The sequence below is a fragment of the Microplitis demolitor genome, chromosome 5 (assembly GCF_026212275.2).
Source record: "Microplitis demolitor isolate Queensland-Clemson2020A chromosome 5, iyMicDemo2.1a, whole genome shotgun sequence".
Lineage (NCBI taxonomy): Eukaryota > Metazoa > Arthropoda > Insecta > Hymenoptera > Braconidae > Microplitis > Microplitis demolitor.
This window is the reverse complement of record NC_068549.1, coordinates 6,254,568-6,275,298: the sequence shown is the minus strand read 5'-3', so window position 1 is coordinate 6,275,298 and position 20,731 is coordinate 6,254,568. Positions and strand designations below refer to the sequence as shown.

At 33.5% G+C, this 20,731-nt stretch overlaps 1 protein-coding gene across 2 annotated transcripts in view; it reads right to left on the bottom strand.

The window, feature by feature from the left end:
• The window catches only part of LOC103574471 (protein apterous), a 31,144-nt gene extending 11,515 nt beyond the window's left edge, over nt 1–19,629 (bottom strand). Inside the window, exons 1-3 of one of the 2 annotated variants that reach the window (XM_008553924.2) lie at nt 18,663–19,629; nt 9,004–9,307; nt 8,406–8,859 (exon numbers count right to left, since the gene is read on the bottom strand). In XM_008553924.2, the coding sequence (XP_008552146.1) occupies nt 8,406–8,859; nt 9,004–9,307; nt 18,663–18,710 (806 nt within the window). In that variant the 5' untranslated portion in view covers nt 18,711–19,629. The remainder of the gene's footprint in view (nt 1–8,405; nt 8,860–9,003; nt 9,308–18,662) is intronic. The other variant, XM_008553925.2, reaches the window with a different exon arrangement.
• Nucleotides 19,630–20,731: the final 1,102 nt, after the last annotated feature.

The following is a 20,731-nucleotide window of genomic DNA, read 5'->3' as shown; positions in this document are numbered from 1 at the left end:
GCTGCTGCTGCTGCACGATGATGATTATTTATATTTTATTTAAATGTAAACTCGTGCATTAATTTAATGCTTTTTAAAGTCAATCCAGCTTACAATGTGACTCCTCATAAATTGATCAACTCTGTCTTTAGATTTTTTATTGGCGACCAACAAAATGTGTTTTTAAATATAGTTCTAAGATAATATAATAGTGCAACAAAATAATAATTCATTTGAGTATTTTTAAATCTAGATAAAATTTTTCTGACCGTCGGTGTCTGTTTTAATTACACAACATTCACCAGATATTTTATTGCACTTCAGATTTTGTTGCTTTTCCTACCTACTGTAGAACTAAAACCAGCAAATAAGAAATACATAATAATTTATAACGTCGGATACTCATACAAACATACCGAGACGCGGGATAAGGCCACAAATGCGTCATTTGAGGACAGAGCAAAACCACAAGGAAACAAGTCTTGTGTATGACCACGATGTTAGTTTGTGTGTATTGCTAAAGTATAAACAGCAGCAACAGAAGCAAAATGCAGAAGTAACACCCGCCGGTGTCTTGGGCTGGACATCCTCCGCTGACTAATGCGACGGGAACACGACATCGTAAAGTGCGTTTGGGATCTGTATCACGTACACGATATCATAAGGATTTTTTCTTTGATTATATTTCTCTCGAGCCGAGTATCTGCAAAGCTTTTAATCCTTAAGTATCGTAATATATTTTTAACTTACTGGATTCAACAGCAGCTGGACTCTATATCAAATATTCAACATTTATTTTTTAAATTTTTTATTTATTTCTTTTCACTTTAAGAAGCTGTCGTACAATACGTACGTTCAATAACATGTGACATTATTTCAGTTGATATTGAGCTGAGCTTACATCAAAATAAAATACTGCACACATACAATGTAACAGCATGAATTTATAACTGAGAAATATGAACATCTTTTTGAAAGTAACTCCACCCCGTGTAACCAGATACTTTTCCCGGGATATGCTTTATGTGGTGACACTCGCAATTCGTGTAGACACACGACTTGAACATGACCTTGCCGCGGTTATACGAGTAGAGGACGCCCCCCGTGGTGTTACGACGAATCCCTTGGAACATCAACGATATTAACCACTACACCAAAACCCACTACTGTCTCTTACTTCTGACACTCGTAAAAACGAGATCGTTTTATTTACCAGGAAACCTCCGAGGAATGCATCTATTTCTGCGTCACATCAAACCTCTCCCCTTCCGCAAAATAACTTAAATTCCAATCTTTTTACAATTAATTATTCATCAAGAGCATGACTTTTAATCGTCCAATCCCTCGACAGGCTGCATCAAAATCAATGGAATTCAAATTAAAGTAATCAAAAACAAAAAAAAAGGCTTTGAGTCGTAGGTTTTTATTGGCCACATATTCATGACTTAATCTTTTTGAACCGTTTTTTTTTTTTATGGAGATCTAAGGAGGGATCTAAATTACTAAATAAGAGTACATTCAGCAGATAACCTTTGAAATAAATGTTATGTATGCTATAATTTTTATATTACTAAAAAATATGTATAGCGTGCAGGAATAAGTCACGCTAGTAATGTAATATTGAGCATTTTTTTAATGCACAAAATAAACTCGTTGCATTGAACTAAATTATAGATTACGAACGGGCATAGATCAGTATAATAGGCAACAAACAAATCAGCATTGCACGAGTTTTGGTCATATGAGGAATTTATCCTTGGGGAATGATCAATATCATTGAAGTCTGCGTTAGTCGCTCTGTGACCTTATATCAGACCAGTTCATGATACATCGGCCGGTTGGCCCCGCAGGTGTCGCTCGACAAATGCGTTGACCAACTATCTTAAAAGATCTACTACACGATACAGAATGATAGGATCCAACCCCTGAGCACAATTACCGGATGTATATCTAAAAGTTAATATTTATTATTACATACTCGGTCTCCACATGTTGCGTTTTCAGTGACAAATATTGTTTATGTCCGAGACTTTAATAAGTAACTTACACTCACACATACTGAACACAAGTTGGCTTTAAATTATTATAAGCCAGGTAGTATGACTGCACTAGGTGTGTGCGATGTTGAAACGAAAAGGTGGATGAAATATATTGCAGCTCTTACTCTACGACACCAAGAAGTCAGCTACCGATGATACATGTCCCGAGTGTCAAGTTGTCATGGCGCCGCGCTGGTATTATGTTTCGTACCCTTCTTGCACATCATGTGTCCCCGCAGGGTCGTGACTTTGTCATATATATTATTTATGTCCCGTAACTTATCTGGCTACTTTTCTACCGAAATATCCCAACGGGATACCGAGTCAGCCAAAGAAAAAATCTCAGCATCTCAGCGTGACTATTTAATTTTATGATTAAATTTAATCATTACAACACTGACGGTTACTTTTGCTAAGTATTTTTGTCAACTTGTTTATATATGATAAGTTGAGTAGCAAAATCTCAATTATTAAAATTGAATTATGAGAACATGCATCAAAGTGGCGAAAATATTCATGCGTTGCATGCTACTCTGAGGGCTTATGGCTCAATTACCACTTGCTGTTCCCTTAGCAAAAGTTGATTTAAGACCGGCTTCCTGTTACTACAAAAGTCCCTTCACTTCTGATTAACCGAATGGAGATTTATCGTCACAAAACACACACCTTTTAGTGATATGTATATATTAAGCTGCTCAAAAGTAATAAGAAGTAACCAACAACGAATTCTCAGATGTGTATTTTCAGCACATCTGCCATATTTGAATATGTGTACGTGTATGTGTAAGTATATATGGATGTATAATATGAACAAAACGAGTATAACACGGGACAGAATTCTCCCGCGAAAACTCGAAGCGTCTCCATCAAGATGGGCTCGGATCCGCTGATGATAGATAGACCGTGCAAGTCGAGTTCAGTCATCGTAGAGAAACACGCGATGCGTTCTTATCCGCAGAACGACTTCTTGGGAGGGACGGAAAGCAGTTGTTTGGTTGTATATATATATATCTATACATATATGTATGGACTTAATAAAATCCGGTGAAGATGTGCTTTTTGTAAAAGTATATGTCAGATACGCTAGCACGCCATCTTCCTGATGCGTGGCCATCGCCACCCTGACACTCCAGGAAGTCTAGCGAAGATATCCTAAGCCATGGTTTCGTCTTATTGTTAATGTATAAAATCATAAACTTTTTAAATATTGTTATTGTTATGTTATAACTATAGTTGCGCATAAAAAATAATTACTCATGTAGAAAAAGTTATTAATGCCATGTCGTTAATGTGACGTTTAAAATTGTTCGTTGACTGGTAGTCGGGTGTCATGGGGCCAGCGTTGATGGTATTAATTTAACGTACGTATACAATGTTACGATCCGTACGTCGTAAAACTCGCAGTATTTAATTTATGCCTTGAGCTGAGGTAAAATATACAAGGTAGCTGAAAGCACGTCGTTGTGAGTTTAGTGGGAAATCATTTATCTGAGACGTTATATATTATTTTTAATGGATTAGCGCTTTTTAATTTCTTGGGTACTTTATATCACTTTTTGCGGTATTTTTTAGAAATAAATGTTATCTTTTATGTTCATACGGAGGTTACTGGCTGGACAAAAAAATTTGTTTAGTTCTCACGAAATAGCTTTCACTTTCTTCCTTTATTCGGTTATCATCTCATCGTACATTTTTCCAGAATGCATGCACTCCTTATATCATAGGAGGTACAATAAATAATATATATTTTTTATTTATATACATATATAGGAAACCCCAGGGCAAAATGAGACACCATTTTTCGTAGCCAAAAAAATTTCTTATGGCAAATGGTCAGTTAGAGTTTATAGAAAAGAGTGGGGCAAGTTGATCAGCCCTGAAATGTGACCGGTTTAAAATTTCTAGTAAGGAAACAAAAAAACGGAAATACTGGATTCAAAATAGCGATGGTCTGTTTGTGTTTCAATCCCATGTATGAATTAATTGAAATAAAATTTATAATGCAGTCGCATTTAAAGACTAAAGCTTCTGAAATTATTATCAAAATTTCTTATTAATTAATTTATATATTGAAAATATATACTGAGCATCAATTTAATTAAACGAGTGATTTGATAACATGTAAACATAAAAATAATTGAATTTGAATTTTATTGATTGAAATTTAAATATTAAGTGAAAAATAAAATAAATTTATGTACGGATTAAAATATATTACGTGGAAATAAGAGAATAAAATATATGTGATGTCTTGAATTTAAAAGGTAAATAAAAGCGACATGTTATACTAGCACTACATTCATGTGGACATAGACCTCCCATAAAAAAGTGCACTCAGTACTCTATATATGTAGTTATATATATATGTAGGTATATTCAACATATGTATACACACTACTCTACTTCCCATTCTCTAATTAATTTATTATGCACTGACGATTACGACGACTTAAAAGAGTTACTACCAATTTATCAAGAGGAAACAATTTAATGTCTTGCTTTGTCGTGACAAACGAGAAACTGTAACATTGTTGTTAGTTAAATATTATATCGCTATCAGGATAATAAAATTAAACATGATTTATTTAGTATCATTTAAATTTTCATGATCTTTAAGCTCGAATGTATTAACGATATTGCTTGTTTGATTTTTTCTAGAACTATTAAAGAGACATCTTTCATTTACATTAAACGATTATTTAATTACATATTTTATTTTTTGATTTTAAAACAAGACACTTGATTATTTTTCACTAATTATTGGATTTTTTATTAAATTTTCTGTTATTCATAGTTATATTTTTTTATCGTTATAAAAATTTCAGTCAAGTATTATACTACGGCGACTTTTCTTGCCTGTCTAGAAATTTAATCGTGTTGTGAAAATTTTGAATACTTGTTTGACTTAAGCTTTATTTTTCAAATATTTAATACCAGCAGTGAATTTTTAACTAAAAATTTTCTTAAAAGTAATGCAGCCTTATGAATTTTATCCTTCTGTCTGAAAATTAAGAACTTTCTTATTCTTAAATCATTTTCGGAATGCGAGTTATGAAATTTCATACAAGTCTATTAAATTTCAGAATATTTTTTAACAACGCATACACAATATAATTTCTCTAACACAGAAACTTATGACAGGTCTTTCATTTAATAAAACATTGCTATCAATTGATAAACCGGTTCTGAACTATTGCAAGAGAATAAAGCAGTTTTCTAAGTTAAAATCGCATCTTAAAAAAATATAGTACAAGCAAACCAATAATAGTTGGTCATACTTCCTGAAAGCTGTCAAATAATTTATCGCACATTCTAAGTTTTGAGGCTCAAATACATCATGAATTATCATTTCCAATGGTAGCAAAAGAACATTTATTGAGATTCATTAAAAAATGCTGGCAATAAAAATACAAAGGAAATATTAAGACAATATCATGCGGGACTTAACGTGTAGTATTTATGTAGATGTTAAGTTTCTGACAGTCTTTGATTTTTAGTTTATTTTATCGACTAACCGATAGACATCAAATTTAATTAACGCTCTGGTGGTTTTATTGTTTCTTATTTCTGAGTATTATTGTGGATATAAAGACAAGAGAAATAATCCAGGAAGTCATACACTCGACTCTATATACACCCAGTCTCAAGTAAAGTACATGTATGTATATATATATATATAAAGTAATGATCTCTTTACGCGCAAGCAATTTTTACAGCAAAACCACCCGGGCAGTTTCAAACATCACGCAAAGAATGACGAAGCACCTAACATTTTTCGTTCTGCGCCATACATATTTTTCTTCTCGCTATACATATACGGATATATGTATATATATTTAACTAATTTAAACCGACTCAAAGTCATCATATCATTCAAGTGCATCAACATCAAAATAGTTTGTAAATAAGACAGCTTTAAGTACTTCATCACAAGATGAACCGATTTCAGCGTAAAGTATGTATGTATTTATAAACACATACATGTAAATACATCAATGAATAATGAAGATAAAAACATATGCGAAATTAAAACAAAGTAATTTCCTTTGTTTGTCAGACAATCTACTGAGAGTTGAGGACAAGGGACATTGTGTCCTCACGCGATGTGTGTTGAGTGTCTCCTAATAACAGCCCAAGAGTTTTTTCCCCACTCTTAATATATATCACATACGTTATTTTCTAAGATCGCACATGCAAGGGTTCAAGATAACACATCGTCATTCTGTTACAACTCCAAAAGCAACCTCATCATGAGATATATTCAGCTGATGTCTTGTAAATATAGACAAGGTTCCGAGCAGATACTAATGACAGTCGCCAAGATTATGACTATAATCTATAATCCACACTGACATTAGCGAATACCGCGTGGTTAGCTGTCAGTTTTATTAAAAATTAATACATGCACGCAGATCTATTGCGCAAGTTATGAGTGGCGCGTGCGCGCGAACTTGTACATATCAATGACGTCGGTTCGCTGCCTGCTATCTTATTTGTCGCAATGCATAAAATAGTAATGCCCGTATTTTTTCTTGTCTTTTTATTATTATTATTATTTTATTTTATTGCATTTCATTTAATCATTTCTGTGTATAATATTTATTATATATATTTCCTTTCTCCCTTAGGCTCCCAACCGTTCGATTCTCATGTCTCTCTTTAGTTGGTGTCCTGTGTCTTCATTACCGCGACTAAGACCGGCTTCTTATCTAAGTCTTTCAATCTATACAGTATGTTCATACGATACACTAATGTAATTTTAGCTTACCTCATATCAACATGCTCAAGAGATTTAACGTCAAAATTTAACAAAACACTTCAGGATTTGTATTTATACTTCAGATATGACTCGCGGGCAGACTACGGTAAAATAAGACACCATTTATTACACAAAAAAAGTTGGTTTTTATTTCAAAATTATTGAATACCATTCGTAGAAACGGGAGGCAAATTGATCATCCCGGAAATGGCGGGTAATTTAAAATTTTGTCAAAAATTTTTGTTCGACTATTTGAATTATTTTGATGAAAATTAAATAAAACTAATTGGGGGAAAATTTGGCCAATATTAAAACAGTTGATTAATAAATTTAATTATCTGTTTTATAAGCAAAATTTATTTGACATTTATGTCAGTCTAAAATCCAACAATCGCGAGTCTGGATCAGCGACAAATTTAATCCAGATGGCAGAGAAATGACACGTGGTTTTGCAAATAAGCTTTTTAGATCAGCAAACCGCGATAGTTACAGAAGATTTCAAAAATGGATTTAAAAAATAACCAGCTTAGAGAGTTTTACAAACCTCTTACAAACTTAAATAGCTAAAGGCCAGTAGACCTAAAAGTGTAACTAATGGTACAAAAAGAGGAAACAAAAGAAGGTACTTTTGTATAATCTATTGAGTTGATCTCATTTTAAGGTGAACGAGAGTAGGATTTGACTCGGCTTATTCCACGAACAGAAGAAGCTGAAAATACAAAATAACTAAGGCTACAGAGCTGCGTCGTAGTTTAGTTCGTGTGCACTTGTTCTCTAACGGTTTAAAAAAATTCATTTAATTCCTTCGTGAGTATGACAAAAGGGGTTGATACCGCACACGGAGTACGCGATTGCACAGACTCAAAAACACACGAAACCATCAAGTTCGAGAGAGAGGGAATTACAAGAGAATGGAAGTGTTCTAGTATATACCCATCAGAGAGTATAAGGCCCAGAGTCCACGGACTAATGGTCACGACTCGGCCATTTACCTCCGGCGAAGCGTCGATTCTCGATAAGTAAATCGCTGCCGATCTACATTTCATCACGGACGAATGATACTTTCAGTTTTTCTCTCTCTCTCTTCTCTTCATCTCAAACCTTATATACTCAAGAAGAGATTCATGCATTACGGATCCTATCTTATATTTTCCGCATTGCTTCAAGTGCACATAAACTTTCTGATTGAATTCAACAGTTTGAGTATATATATGTTTATGTATACTCCCAAGCATACTGCGCCTATTATAAGTTGGTATTCTTCGAGAAGGTCGTTCAAAGTTTCCTTGACTCTCTTCTATAGTATTTTACTAGCTATCTCTATCGCTCATGGCTCTCGTGTTTGTCTCGCTTTCGTGATTCACGAGGACAGTACACTGTGGTCACGCTCTGATGCTAAATCGCTCTTCCATCCACGACAAATTCCAAATAATAATCATCCCGGTTACTTAAGAACTTATGCGAGTATTCGAGTATCCAACTATAACTTTTGTTTTTAACCGATAACCAGCCAGTCCAAGTATTCGACAAGTAGATTACGCGATTATTCAAAAGTTGAATTGATAACGAGGAGGAATGGATGATTTATTGGTACATTACAATAGCAATAAATATTATGAGGTACTTACTTGTAGTAGTCCTTTTTGCAGTAAATATTTCCGTCTCGACTGAAACAGGTGATTTCGCCATCGAGACCCTGACGACAGTGGGAGCATTGCAGACAGGCAGCATGCCACCGCCTCTCAACAGCCTGTAGATAAAACCTGTCGGATATTCTGAGACCACATCCAGCACAGACAACCCCCGCGACGTCTTCCAGCTGAGTTGGTGGCGTCGGTGGTGGTTCCAACTTGGGTATCGTATGGAGATCATCTGAAGTACTTGTCGTTGTTTGTGATTCAGTGAGCTGCTGATGCTGGTGGACCTGGGACTGATGGTTATGATGCTGCTGCTGCTGGTTCTGATTATGGTGATGATGGTGGTGATGATGGTGATGATGGTGGTTAGGCTGCGGCGTATTGAGGGATTGATGGTTCAACTCATTAGAATGTTCGTAACTGTTATTTCGGAACTCCGTTCCACCTGTTTGATTTTAAAACATCCAAGTTAGACAATGAGCTATTACTTAAAAATAATAATAATGATGATGATGATGATGATGATGAGAGGAATAATTATGATGATGATAATTGTAATTTAGGTAATGAAGAAATAAAAGAGACCCACCTCCGGGTGATCCGTAATCTCGTGAATCGTAAGGGGTGGTCGTACCGTCATAGCAGTTATTATTAGTGCCACAGTGAGTAGTCTGATGAAGCTGTGTACGATGCGACGATACGTGATGATGATGAGCCGCAGGGGGGCTGCATGGTAAAGTGGTGGGTCTTGCGGCATCACCCATCGACGCGGGGAGGCACGGGCTAAGATCCCGCGCCTGATCAATCGCTCCAGGCCCCCCTGCGCTCCCTCCTAGCCCACCTTGACAGCCCAAAGCCAAGCCGCTGCCTCGCTCCTGCGAGTTTGGCGGCTGCTGAAACAAATCAAGGCATTTAATCATTATGTACGCTCTTTATCCGGGATACCTTCAGCATCCAGTTCAGGTACCCCGGCAACAACCGTTGATCGCAAGGGAATCCAGCAGGGCTACAACCGACGAGTGTAAAGTACGGATCGGATTTAAGAATAAGAACAATAAAACAAGTTGGTCAGCAAGAATAAGAAGTAGAAGAAGAAGAAGAATGAAACCGAGACTAAAACCAAGACCAAGAGCAAGAGGAAGACAAAGACAACGTATGAAAAGAGAAATGGTAATAAAAAAACAAAGACAACCAGTCGTCTAACAGAAAGAGGGAGAATGGCGAGGCGAGGCCAAGTGACGGCGGGTTACGCCGTGTGACAGCGGCACTCCAGTAGACGCTGATGGATGTCGCAAACCTCAGCGCATGCGCGGTCACCCTATAAGGCGCCTCTGGAACCGGCCAATCCGAGACACCGCTGTGTGTTTCAACTGTCAGCGCGCGACTTGTCTCTCTCGCTCTCTTATATTATTCTCTCTTTCCGTAGTGGTGTACCGCGACATAAATTATTGTCTCTCGTTCTTGCTCTCTCTCATTCACCTCTCATGCATGTCTGGTCTGTCTCCTGCACTGCTCTATACGACTACGCTCCTCGCTGCTCGGCTACTACTTCCTTGAGGTACTTATATATACCAAAGCTCTTTCTCAGCTAGTACAGCTCTGCTCTGTATCTCTTTTGCTGGTGGTGCTGGTGCCACTGCTACTGCTACTGCTACTGTGACTGCTGTTATGTGCATACCTATATGTGTTGAGTAGAAAACCAATGCCGTACTTTACGACAGCAGATACCGGTATTTACTGCGGTTTCAAGCCGCGAGCGGCACGTTTGCGACTCTCAGCAACGCAGATTATGGCCGTTGTGTGTCATCATAAACAGTTTTCAGCAAGTGCTACCTTTTGATTCGCTATCAGAGAATACAGAAGTACTCTTCTTCTTCTTTTTCTTCTTTTCCTTCTTCTTCTTGTTCTGATTCTGATGCTGCTGCTTCTGTTTCTGTTGCTACTCTTTGGAAATCCTTGAAAATCGCGTCAACTGTATCCTTTCTAAGTGACGTTTAAGGCACGCTCTTACGTTAAGAGACACCATTGCCTTATACCTATATTCTTATACATACGTTGTTTTTTTTTCCTTATTATTGTGATTATTATTATTATTGCAAGTTTGTGAGAGCAGAGTGTGGTATAGAGCATCGTAACTTTCACCTGACAAAACCTTAACACGTAACCGAGAAAAAGATCTACAAAAAGGGAAAGAGTAAGGATGGAAGCTTGAGGGGGTGGGAACGAGAGACGGAGGGAGATATTAAACGGGCTCTCTCGGGCCTTTTTTAATTTTTCACAAACGTGAGATAAATAACAAGAAGTAGCGTATAGAGACGCGGAACCTACCGCGGAGAAGCAAGAATGCCGTTTGAAATGTCGCTCGAGGACATGAAGAACGAGAGGGTCCAAAGGGAGGTCCGCAGTATGTCGTGAAATGGACTTCCGTTTTTCATTCGAGACATTAAGTCTCCGTGGAAATGTTTCTTTATTATTTTTATTAATTTTTTTTTACGACAAACTTCTTTCGACTACACCTGGAAAAAATATCTTACTGAAAAAAAAATAATTCACATAACTCTCGGGTTAAATATTTTAAAAAGTATTCTGTTAAGCGATGAAGAGATATCTAATGACCTCGTAATTTTATTTTTAGGTTCCGAAATAGATAAAAGTTACTGATGATTGTTTTATGTGTAGGCGACAAGACAAGTAAATTTTACGCGCTGACTTTAAATCCATTTATTTATTTTTTTAGGTAATTTTAAAATCTTAAATACAAAATATGACCACAAATATTTCACGTATACATCTTCGTTGATCAAAGGTCATAAATCATAACAAAGTTGTAAGTTTTGACTATTGGAATGTAAAAGATATGAAAAATAACGCGGTAATTCAGTATTTACGATAAAGAAGGTGACGGGAGGTTATCTGTCACCCGACCACCATTTAGTATTTAAAAAAATTGGCTGTGGTACAGAGAATATAAATATAAATAAATATTATCGAATAATTTATGAATGATTGATAATTAAGGATAAAAATATTGTAACTAAATGGTCGAAAAGTTGAGAAAAAAATTTGTAAGATGTTGAAAGAAGCTTTTAAATGAACTTATCGTTGATATAGAACTACTGTACTGAGCTTCACTTGATACAGCGACGACAACGAGGAGGACGTTGCGCAGACAAGAAGAATCAGACATCACGTTGTCTCGTTTGTGTGCCAATAAATTATGAGTCTCGACGCGCTGGGAGCACGTCACTATCGTCGCCAGACATGCCGTGAACGAAGAAATAACCAAGTCAAACGAGAAGACAGACACCAATGAGCGTAGATTAAAAGAAAGAGAAAGAGAAAGAAACAGTGATATAAAAAAGAAGATTTTAATAAAAAAAACCGAGATGAGATTGTCTTATCTCGCGATATATTTAATGATACTATTAAATAATCTTTATATATTTCTCATTTGCATAGACTACATATCTGAGAAACTGAGAAAGAAATGTAGATACGATGTTTACAAATCCGAGTTTACGAGACTAATAGACGCCGCATCCGATTACTCGATCATTTATAATTGTTAATAGTATTGTAGAGAAACCCGAGGTAAAATGAGACACCATTTTTTGGTTACAATTTATAGTAAAGGGGTAAGTTAACTAACCGGGATCGTGAGAATAAATTCAAATTTTTAGTGAAAAAAAATTTTTTCTAATAGTGATCCATTTTACCTCACTGTCAAATTTTTCAGTTATCGATAAATGATTCAAAGATTTTCTGGGCTGACTAACTTGCTCCGTTACCTTCTAAAAACTTTAAGTGGACATTTTGAAAGGAATAAAAAAATTGATCAGAAAAATGGTTTCTCATTTTGCCCCATGTTCACCAAGATATTTATATATTTACGGATATCTAGATAATTGTGTAATTTCGCATGGAATTTTTTAGTATTCTCAGAAATAAATCCTCCGAGTAGAGATTTTAAATCAACTTTTTAAAGGTCGCGGTGAATATAACGTTTCTCATTTAAAAAACATAATTTTTTTACATTTATAAATATTTTTTACTATATAAAAATATATATCTGACCTTATCTGTATAGCATTTTAGAGCATAGAATTTTTAACAAATATTTTAATTAATTTTTTTTTAAAACCTGGAACTTTTTAAATTTTGAATTTATGAATTCGCGTAACGAATATTTTTTGTAGACCATAAAATTCTCTACAAAATTATCGTTTATTTATTTATTTTTTTTATGTAATATGAAAACTTTCGTGATGGGAAATAATTCCAGAGGGATTTTAATATAAAATTTAATTTCACGTTCTGTTGCTAAAAAGTTGTATGGTATACAAACTTTACTCAATGGGCTTTTTTGCAGAGAATATCATGCTCTGTAAAACTACATGATACACAAGGTAACGAAAATTTTTTTAGATAACAAATAGGGACAAATAAAGAAAATATTAAAAAACAAATTAACATCCTACCAGTGACATTTTGAAATTCTAGTTACGATACTCGGAGGATTTCTACGTGATCTCAAAAGTTGACAGTATTAAAGAAATACTACTAATTAAAATGACAGTCTCATAATCCTATCAAAAAAATTTATGAGGGATTGCATGGGAACCCATAGGAATTCATATAGAAAAGTATGGATTTATTTACGAATCTATAGGAATTAATATAGGAGTGCATGAATTTATGTAGGATACCGTGGGTACCTGGTTTCCCATATAGGAACTAGGATATATGGATTTTTTGTGGAAAATTTATATAGGAATCTGGATTTCTATTAAAGTAATTTCTATAGAATCCGAAGTACCTAAATTTCTATGTCTATTGATACGCACACATGAATCTATGCTGCATTCATATAGGAAACCATATGGGAATCTATCCGAAAACCCCATGTGGGAACCCATATAGGAATATAGGTTAGATTTCCATATGAATTTTTTCATAGGAAAACCATGTATGGATTTTACGGCTTAGTTTTATAAATAAAGTGTGATAAGGTGTGTTTCAGGTGATTGGTCACCAGAAGACACGAAATACATACGTAAATAAATTTATAAACATATATATGCATTTATATATATATATATATATCTTAAGAGTGGTTTCACAATGAACGGATCTACGGTTACGCTTTGTAGCATGGGAATAATTATCGTCGGGTAACGCCTTTACAGGCCGTTGCCCAGGAAGTTGAAGAGGGTAAGTTGCCCCTGTAGTAGATCATTTAAGTATTTTTTATATATAAATATATATCTCAAGTTAAATAACTTCATAAATGCATAACTTATTTTTACTTTCAAGTGTTACGTTGCTTCAGTATTTTCATTTATTATGAAGATTAAATAAAAATCGATCATGATTCAAATTGAAAAATACAGAAACAAAAAATGTAGTAATAAGAAAAATTATTTATTGATATGTGGAAAAACGTCTATGATATGACTGTGTGTCTGTGTGTGTGTGTGTGTGTGTGTTTGCAGGATGTAACGCTTGGCGCATTTGAAAATAATTAAGACTAAATAACACCTTAAGATATTTTTTGCGGTACTGAGGGTTCATTCAAAGTGCGCGGTCATTAGTAGTAAACTATCCCAATTATGCAATTATCTATTGATTTTAAATATATATATTTTACTTATAAATATATGTTATTATTTGAATTTTATGCAATGTAAAGAACATATATTTTTACCATTGTAGTGATTCTTATGGTATGGTCCAAGATTTATTTACAAGTAACTGATTTTAAAAAAAAATCTTTAACTAAAATTTACTGTGGCATTATTTTGTCACTTAACTTTTTTAGATAACATCAGAAATGATTCAAAAATTACTACATAAGAAATGTTAGTGAAATCATAAACTTGAATATTATTTTGAGTTTTTTTTTATCAGAAACTTTTCTATAATGATTTTATCTCGAGGCCAATACTAATGTCATTAAGTTAAATATATTCAGTGTTGCTTCTAATAGCGGATTAGTTTTGATTGCATATATAAATGATTGTTATTGAAAAAAAGGCAATCAATGAGTTGACGTCATTAATTAGTCCCAGTATTTTTTTATAAAAAATTTATCTGAAGTACTTAGCAATTGAAGAGAATAACGAGCGTCTTAAAGAAAGGATATGAAGCATCAAAATTTCTTTATTTCAATACCAACTTTAACAAAGATGAGAGCTTTTAGAATTTTTGTAATCTTATATTAAGTATACAGACTATAGTCACATATATGTAGGAAAATTGTTCGACGTGACAAGTTATAGTCTTACATAATAATAAAAATGCTCTCATGTAATATAGTTGATGATCGCGTATCTTATATGAGAACTTTTCCAACATTACCATAAAAATGATTTCTATTCTTTTATAAAAAGCAATTCCTATGATAATATGAGATCATTTCTTAGTTTCATAACACTGCCAAGAATTAAACCGATGAAAAAAATAATTGAAATATTTAAAAAAATGATGTCATTTATGAAGTCATTTATTTTTTTATTTTAAAATCTATAACCACATATTTTTTCATAGTATGGTTACAAATAATTCAAATTTTTATCTGATATAAATTCAATAATTACTAAAGTGATTATGTCGCAAAATTTTTAATTGTCTTCAATAAAAAGTCAATTAAACTGTAAAAAAATAATTTAAATTAATTTTTAGAATTTTTGACCTTATAATTCTCCTTACGATGAATACCATAAGATTTTCAAACAACCAACTTATGCTAATGATTTTTATTTAATATGTTTGTTTATCTTTGAAATATTTTGATAAAAATAAAATTAAAAATTTTGATTTACGTCAATGGTTATTGAGATATTACAATTATCGAACTTGATGCGTTCGCGTGTAATTACACGTGCGTCAGAAGTCATTAACAACTATAAAGTGATATCTAATCTGGCCAAAAATCGAAAGTATTTACTTGATATTATTCGACGATCCATTTAAACATTAAAAAAAAAAGAAAAAAACAAAGAATTGTATTTTATTTTTGTAAATGTTTTTATCTATTTACGTCTAGCTCGGCCCTTAACAGTTTTCAGCTTCGATATGCGTCACTTTACATTTTTATTTCAACTATTTCAAAAATTATAAAAGATATCTTATAAACAATAAAATATGTACTCATATTTATTAGTTTAGACCTTATTGCTTATAACAAACAATAAATACCTGAGACGATAGCTTTGGTACTTAGTACTTAAAAAATATATATTAGTATATCATAATTTTGAACCGATTTTCTACTACTACAAAATCCGTAACTACTCCAAATTTACTCCCAATTTTTTACAGTGTATACATATATTGTAAAATATATATCATGTACTATATCGTTTGATATATTTACAAAAGAATAAGCCTCTATAAATATCAAATTATATATGTGAACATATATGGTCGTTTTCATAATCAATCATATATATTTATATGTAAATATAAATTCATATATTGTAACAAATTCAAACTTGAATATATAGCGACATATATAGCAGCATACAGAAAATTTTTCCAGAATATAATATCACACATTAGTCATATATTTTTCATTATATTATTTACAGTATATTTTTCACTATACGGGTCTTCTTATTATATATTTATATATGCATATAAATTATTGAACCGATGTACAAAAAAAGTACAATATGTAGTTGTGATTGTTATGATTTAAGTGATTACGTGATAACACAATAAAATCAGAGCTATTTAATTTTGCAAAACGGATCCTGTTTATTCAGTGTTTGTCGCATGCCCCTACTAAAACGAACATCGAGATAAAACCAATCGTAGTCCGTAGGGGCACTTGAATGACGACGAGAGACCATACGATTGTCGCTGGCAATGCAAATGAACTTTAAACACGATGTATAATATAATATAATCGACTTTAATTTAATACGAGCAGGTTTAAATGTACATTTAACACATTACTCATGTACAAAAATACATACTCGAACATCTGCACTCTCTCTCTTTCTTTCTTTCTTTCTGATGTACTTAAGGTCGTAGTATTAATTACGGATTACTTAATGCAGTCATACCAATGCATATAAGAATTTTAAAAATATATATTACATTTATTATTATAATAATAATAATAGTAATCATTAAACGGTTATTAACGCTCTTTAGACATTGCAATGATGACTGAAGGAATTCCCGAGGTAACTTGTCTGTTTATGTAATTCACACCTTCGTGTTAAAATGCTTGTTCTAAAACATGTGTGCTTAATACTTTATGAGAATGATCTTAATCCATTTTATCAGAATTATAAATTGGTATATAAATGTAAATACATATGTATTTTTTCAATGTTTTATCAAAATATTATTGTTATTATTATAATTCATTTAATTACGAGAATTGAAGAAATTATTTTTTTGTAGAATTGACTTTTACGAGCAGGTGACTGTTTTCCAAAAGTATTAAATTAATCAAATGTTTTCTCGTACTGATATTTAATTAATTTCATACTTGTAAATATACTCGTTACAATACATATATTTTTTCATAATTAAAGCACTGAATTGATTGATACACTATAGCTACTAATACCTATAAGTTATGGCTAAGTAATTTTGAAATGTAAAATTGATATTCACTAATTCTGAGTGCCAACCGAACCACTTTTTGAAATTAGTGGTTCGATTTGCACTTGAAATTAGTGAAGATTCACTTATTTTCACTAATTCATGTTCAGAGAGTATTTTGCAAATAGCTCTGTAAATATTGAACTATACTAAAAATTGTACAAAATTTTTTTTATAGTGCTTTAAATTTTCTATAAAAAATGTTTCTTATACTTTTTCGTAAAACTTGATAGTCATTGAAATTTTTAAAAATTAAAATTTAAAAAATCAAATATAGAAATTTGGCGGTGAAAATTGCGTGATAGGATCTTTTGGGCTTCTTGTGACAGTTGAGGGTTAAGTAAAAGTATGAAAAATTTAACTCTATGATTTTTTAGTCTGATCCGTATTAAAGTAGATATTTATATCTAAAAAGCACTCTATAGAAATATAAGATAGTTCTGTCAGCCTATTGGATTTTTTTATCATTTTGAACTATCTGAGAGCGCCCCTATAGTTAAACTGTTCGAAATATCATACGTTACTAAAAACAGTACACTTGAATAGAGGAACATCTTATGATAGTCATCAATATGAGCATGTGAATTAAAATAAATTGTGGTAATGACTGTTGTTGTTGATGAGGCTTGCGATGATAGAAAGAATGAGAAGTGATTAGTATCTGACTGTTGTCTCAAAGTGCGAATTCCACAAATCCATGAATAACCAAGTAAGAGAAACAGGTTTTTCAATGAATAAAAAATCTATATTTTTTTGGGCATTAGTGACCGTAGTCATCGCGGTTTTGGAGAACTGACTGAAAATATTGTGACATTCTTTTGCAAATTCAATGCTGATGACGTTGATACATTTTAAAACCAAAAGGTTTAAACATGCATATACATATTTAAACACTAACCCAAGACAACTACGGACTTGAAACAACAGAACAACTTGAGGTAATTTTAAAACTTTAATTTCATCGGTGGTTCTCGCAAGCGAATCAAATCAAATTTTTATTATACCCAACACACACGAAACCGGTTTAAAGTAAATTATTTTCATATCCTGTCAACGCTACCGTTCGAAATATTTTATAAAATACTATAAATATGTGGCTTATAGTAACGGAAATTATAAATTCAGATTTTAAAAAAATAACTAAAGTACTGCGGCTGAATAAAAAAATTTTTAATGAAAAATACAAAACATATATCAAGATGACTGATGTTTATTGTGAATGGATATCTCACTTTCCCGAATAATTGCACAATGTAATCGCGTAATAGCTAGAGTTAGCAACAACCGCGATGTGTATTTTCCATAAATACGTCAAACATATATATACACATATAGATATATAGAGTAGTAGAGATAGAGTAAATAAAAATAAACCCATACATAAACTTAATCATTGCAAAAAAAAGTAATTAAAACATTTTCTCACGTCATCCATCAATTGCCATATACAAAATCCGGTTGGATAAATAGTAAAGTGTTAACATAAATCGGTATAGAAAATTATCCAATGAGATTTAGCAAAGCATAAAAAAATAGTTCGAGTAACGAAAAATTTTCTTCCGCGTAATCGAGATTTTTCGGTTGAAAAAAAATTAATAAATAAATTTAAAAAAAGAAAGAAATACATACCCAGTGCATGCCGGTGGTAGGAGGGGCGCGCTCCTCATACACTCCCATCAGGGTGGCTGCTGTCGCGGGGTGGTTCCCGCTGAGGGTGTTGGACGTTGAGGAATCTGCCGGTAGATCAGACAATCGGATTACTGCTGATAATAATGGGAGGTTCTTGTATTTCCAACCAATAGTTTCTACAACTCCTACAACAACACTCACGCGATGACAATATTATTAACGGCAATGACACTTTACCGATTTTAATAACGCACTCACTTCCGTACATTCGAATAAAACTTACCAAAAGTCAAACTCAGTCTCAAGAAAATAATAATAATAATAATAACTAAATTATCATTGTTCAAATTTATATAATACTAATAGATATTTATATAAATAAAAGGAGCAGTATATCATTTTAATTATTGAAACCTAATTATCACATATGTAACTTTATTATCACGAGCACTGGGCTTGTGTAACCGTCGGACGGCACTTGGTTCGATAACACAAACCATTGGAGTAACACTGGACCCGTTGTCTCCAAAAGGGTATGCGAGTTACACATAAATATACAAAACAAACTTATACTAACTACTTGCGCGGTAAATTATTTATCATGTCAGTTGTTAGTGTCGATATCACCGTGGTATGATGAAAAATAAGATACCAACAGATCAACAACACGGTGACAATGCACAAGTTGTAAAATAATTATACTTGAGTGACAAATCTCGTGATGATAATCAGCAGTAGCGCATGTGCTCCAGCTCCAAACAGACAAAAATAGTTATATCAAATATATACTATACTACATATATATAGATAATAATACACATACAAAATATAATACACATACACACAGAGTGACACATGAATACACGGACCCGCGGATACACACACGATAAAACTTTCGGGGGATGAGATTAATGAAAGAAAGTGCTGAGCAGAAGCGCAGCAGTTGTACACTGCGTTGTTGCGCCGCTCAGGCTGCTAAGTGGAGTGAGGGAAAACCGTAGAATATAGTCCTACGCAGACACAAGCGCCCCCAGTCGGTAGACCGGTTGAAACTTACTCTGCCGGGCAGTGTGACAAAAAGTGGGGGATGGGTTTCCAGTGGCCCCGCCCACTTTATCCCCACCACTGCTCCCAAGTCAACGCTGGCTCCGCCCATTGCACCCCCGACACACGTTTGATCCTCTACATATATACTTATTCCAGGTTGTCGCGTACCATCTGAAGTCTACCACGTGATTGCACATCCAACACACTCAATAGATCCATCCACACATGGAGACACCTCCAACAAATACTCGTTCACTCACACGGTTTTGTTTTATTAAATTGCTGCAGATATCTGAGAGTGAGAGCTTTACTTGTCTGATGTAGTCTGTAGGCGGGATCCGCGTAAAACCTGCTGTGTGGACGAGTTACACATCAGGCGTACTGCCGAAAACCTCAGCCCACCTTTCGCGCACTCTTATTACCTTTTTTTTATTTTTATTACCTTTTTATATTATTTTTATTTGTACCCCGTTGTTTCTGGCCGTAAGACAAACTGTTCAGAGTAGGCGTGAGAATCTGATGTAGACACTGGAGACGCTCGAGATGAGATACTTAGCTGGTAGTTATTATTATTTCTGGTTTTATCAATTACTTTTAACAAATCGCCTTTAAATATTACTTTGTACAACTCGTGTTATAATTTACTGAAAGCATATTTTACGTTTTATATATATATATATGATACACTTGTGCTGTGTTGAGTCACACTTTTGGTGATAGATATATAATCTGATAGTCTGCTTTTATCATCAGTTTATGTAACGATTTAGTTATTACGCTCATGAATAATGGATGTTTAAATAATATAATAATCAAATATACTCGATATATATTATTGTGTTTATTGAAATCACCCAAGTGGAGCAATCGCATCCGGCCACGCTTTCTGCGGTCACGTTTTTTATCAGAGGTTTGAAGCCTGGAGTTTCGAGAAGCGAATCCTCTTTTAGGTTTTTTTTTTAAACTTTCCATCGACCACCTTTTTTTGTCAATATCCGCAAGTTAGCTTTTAACATGAAACG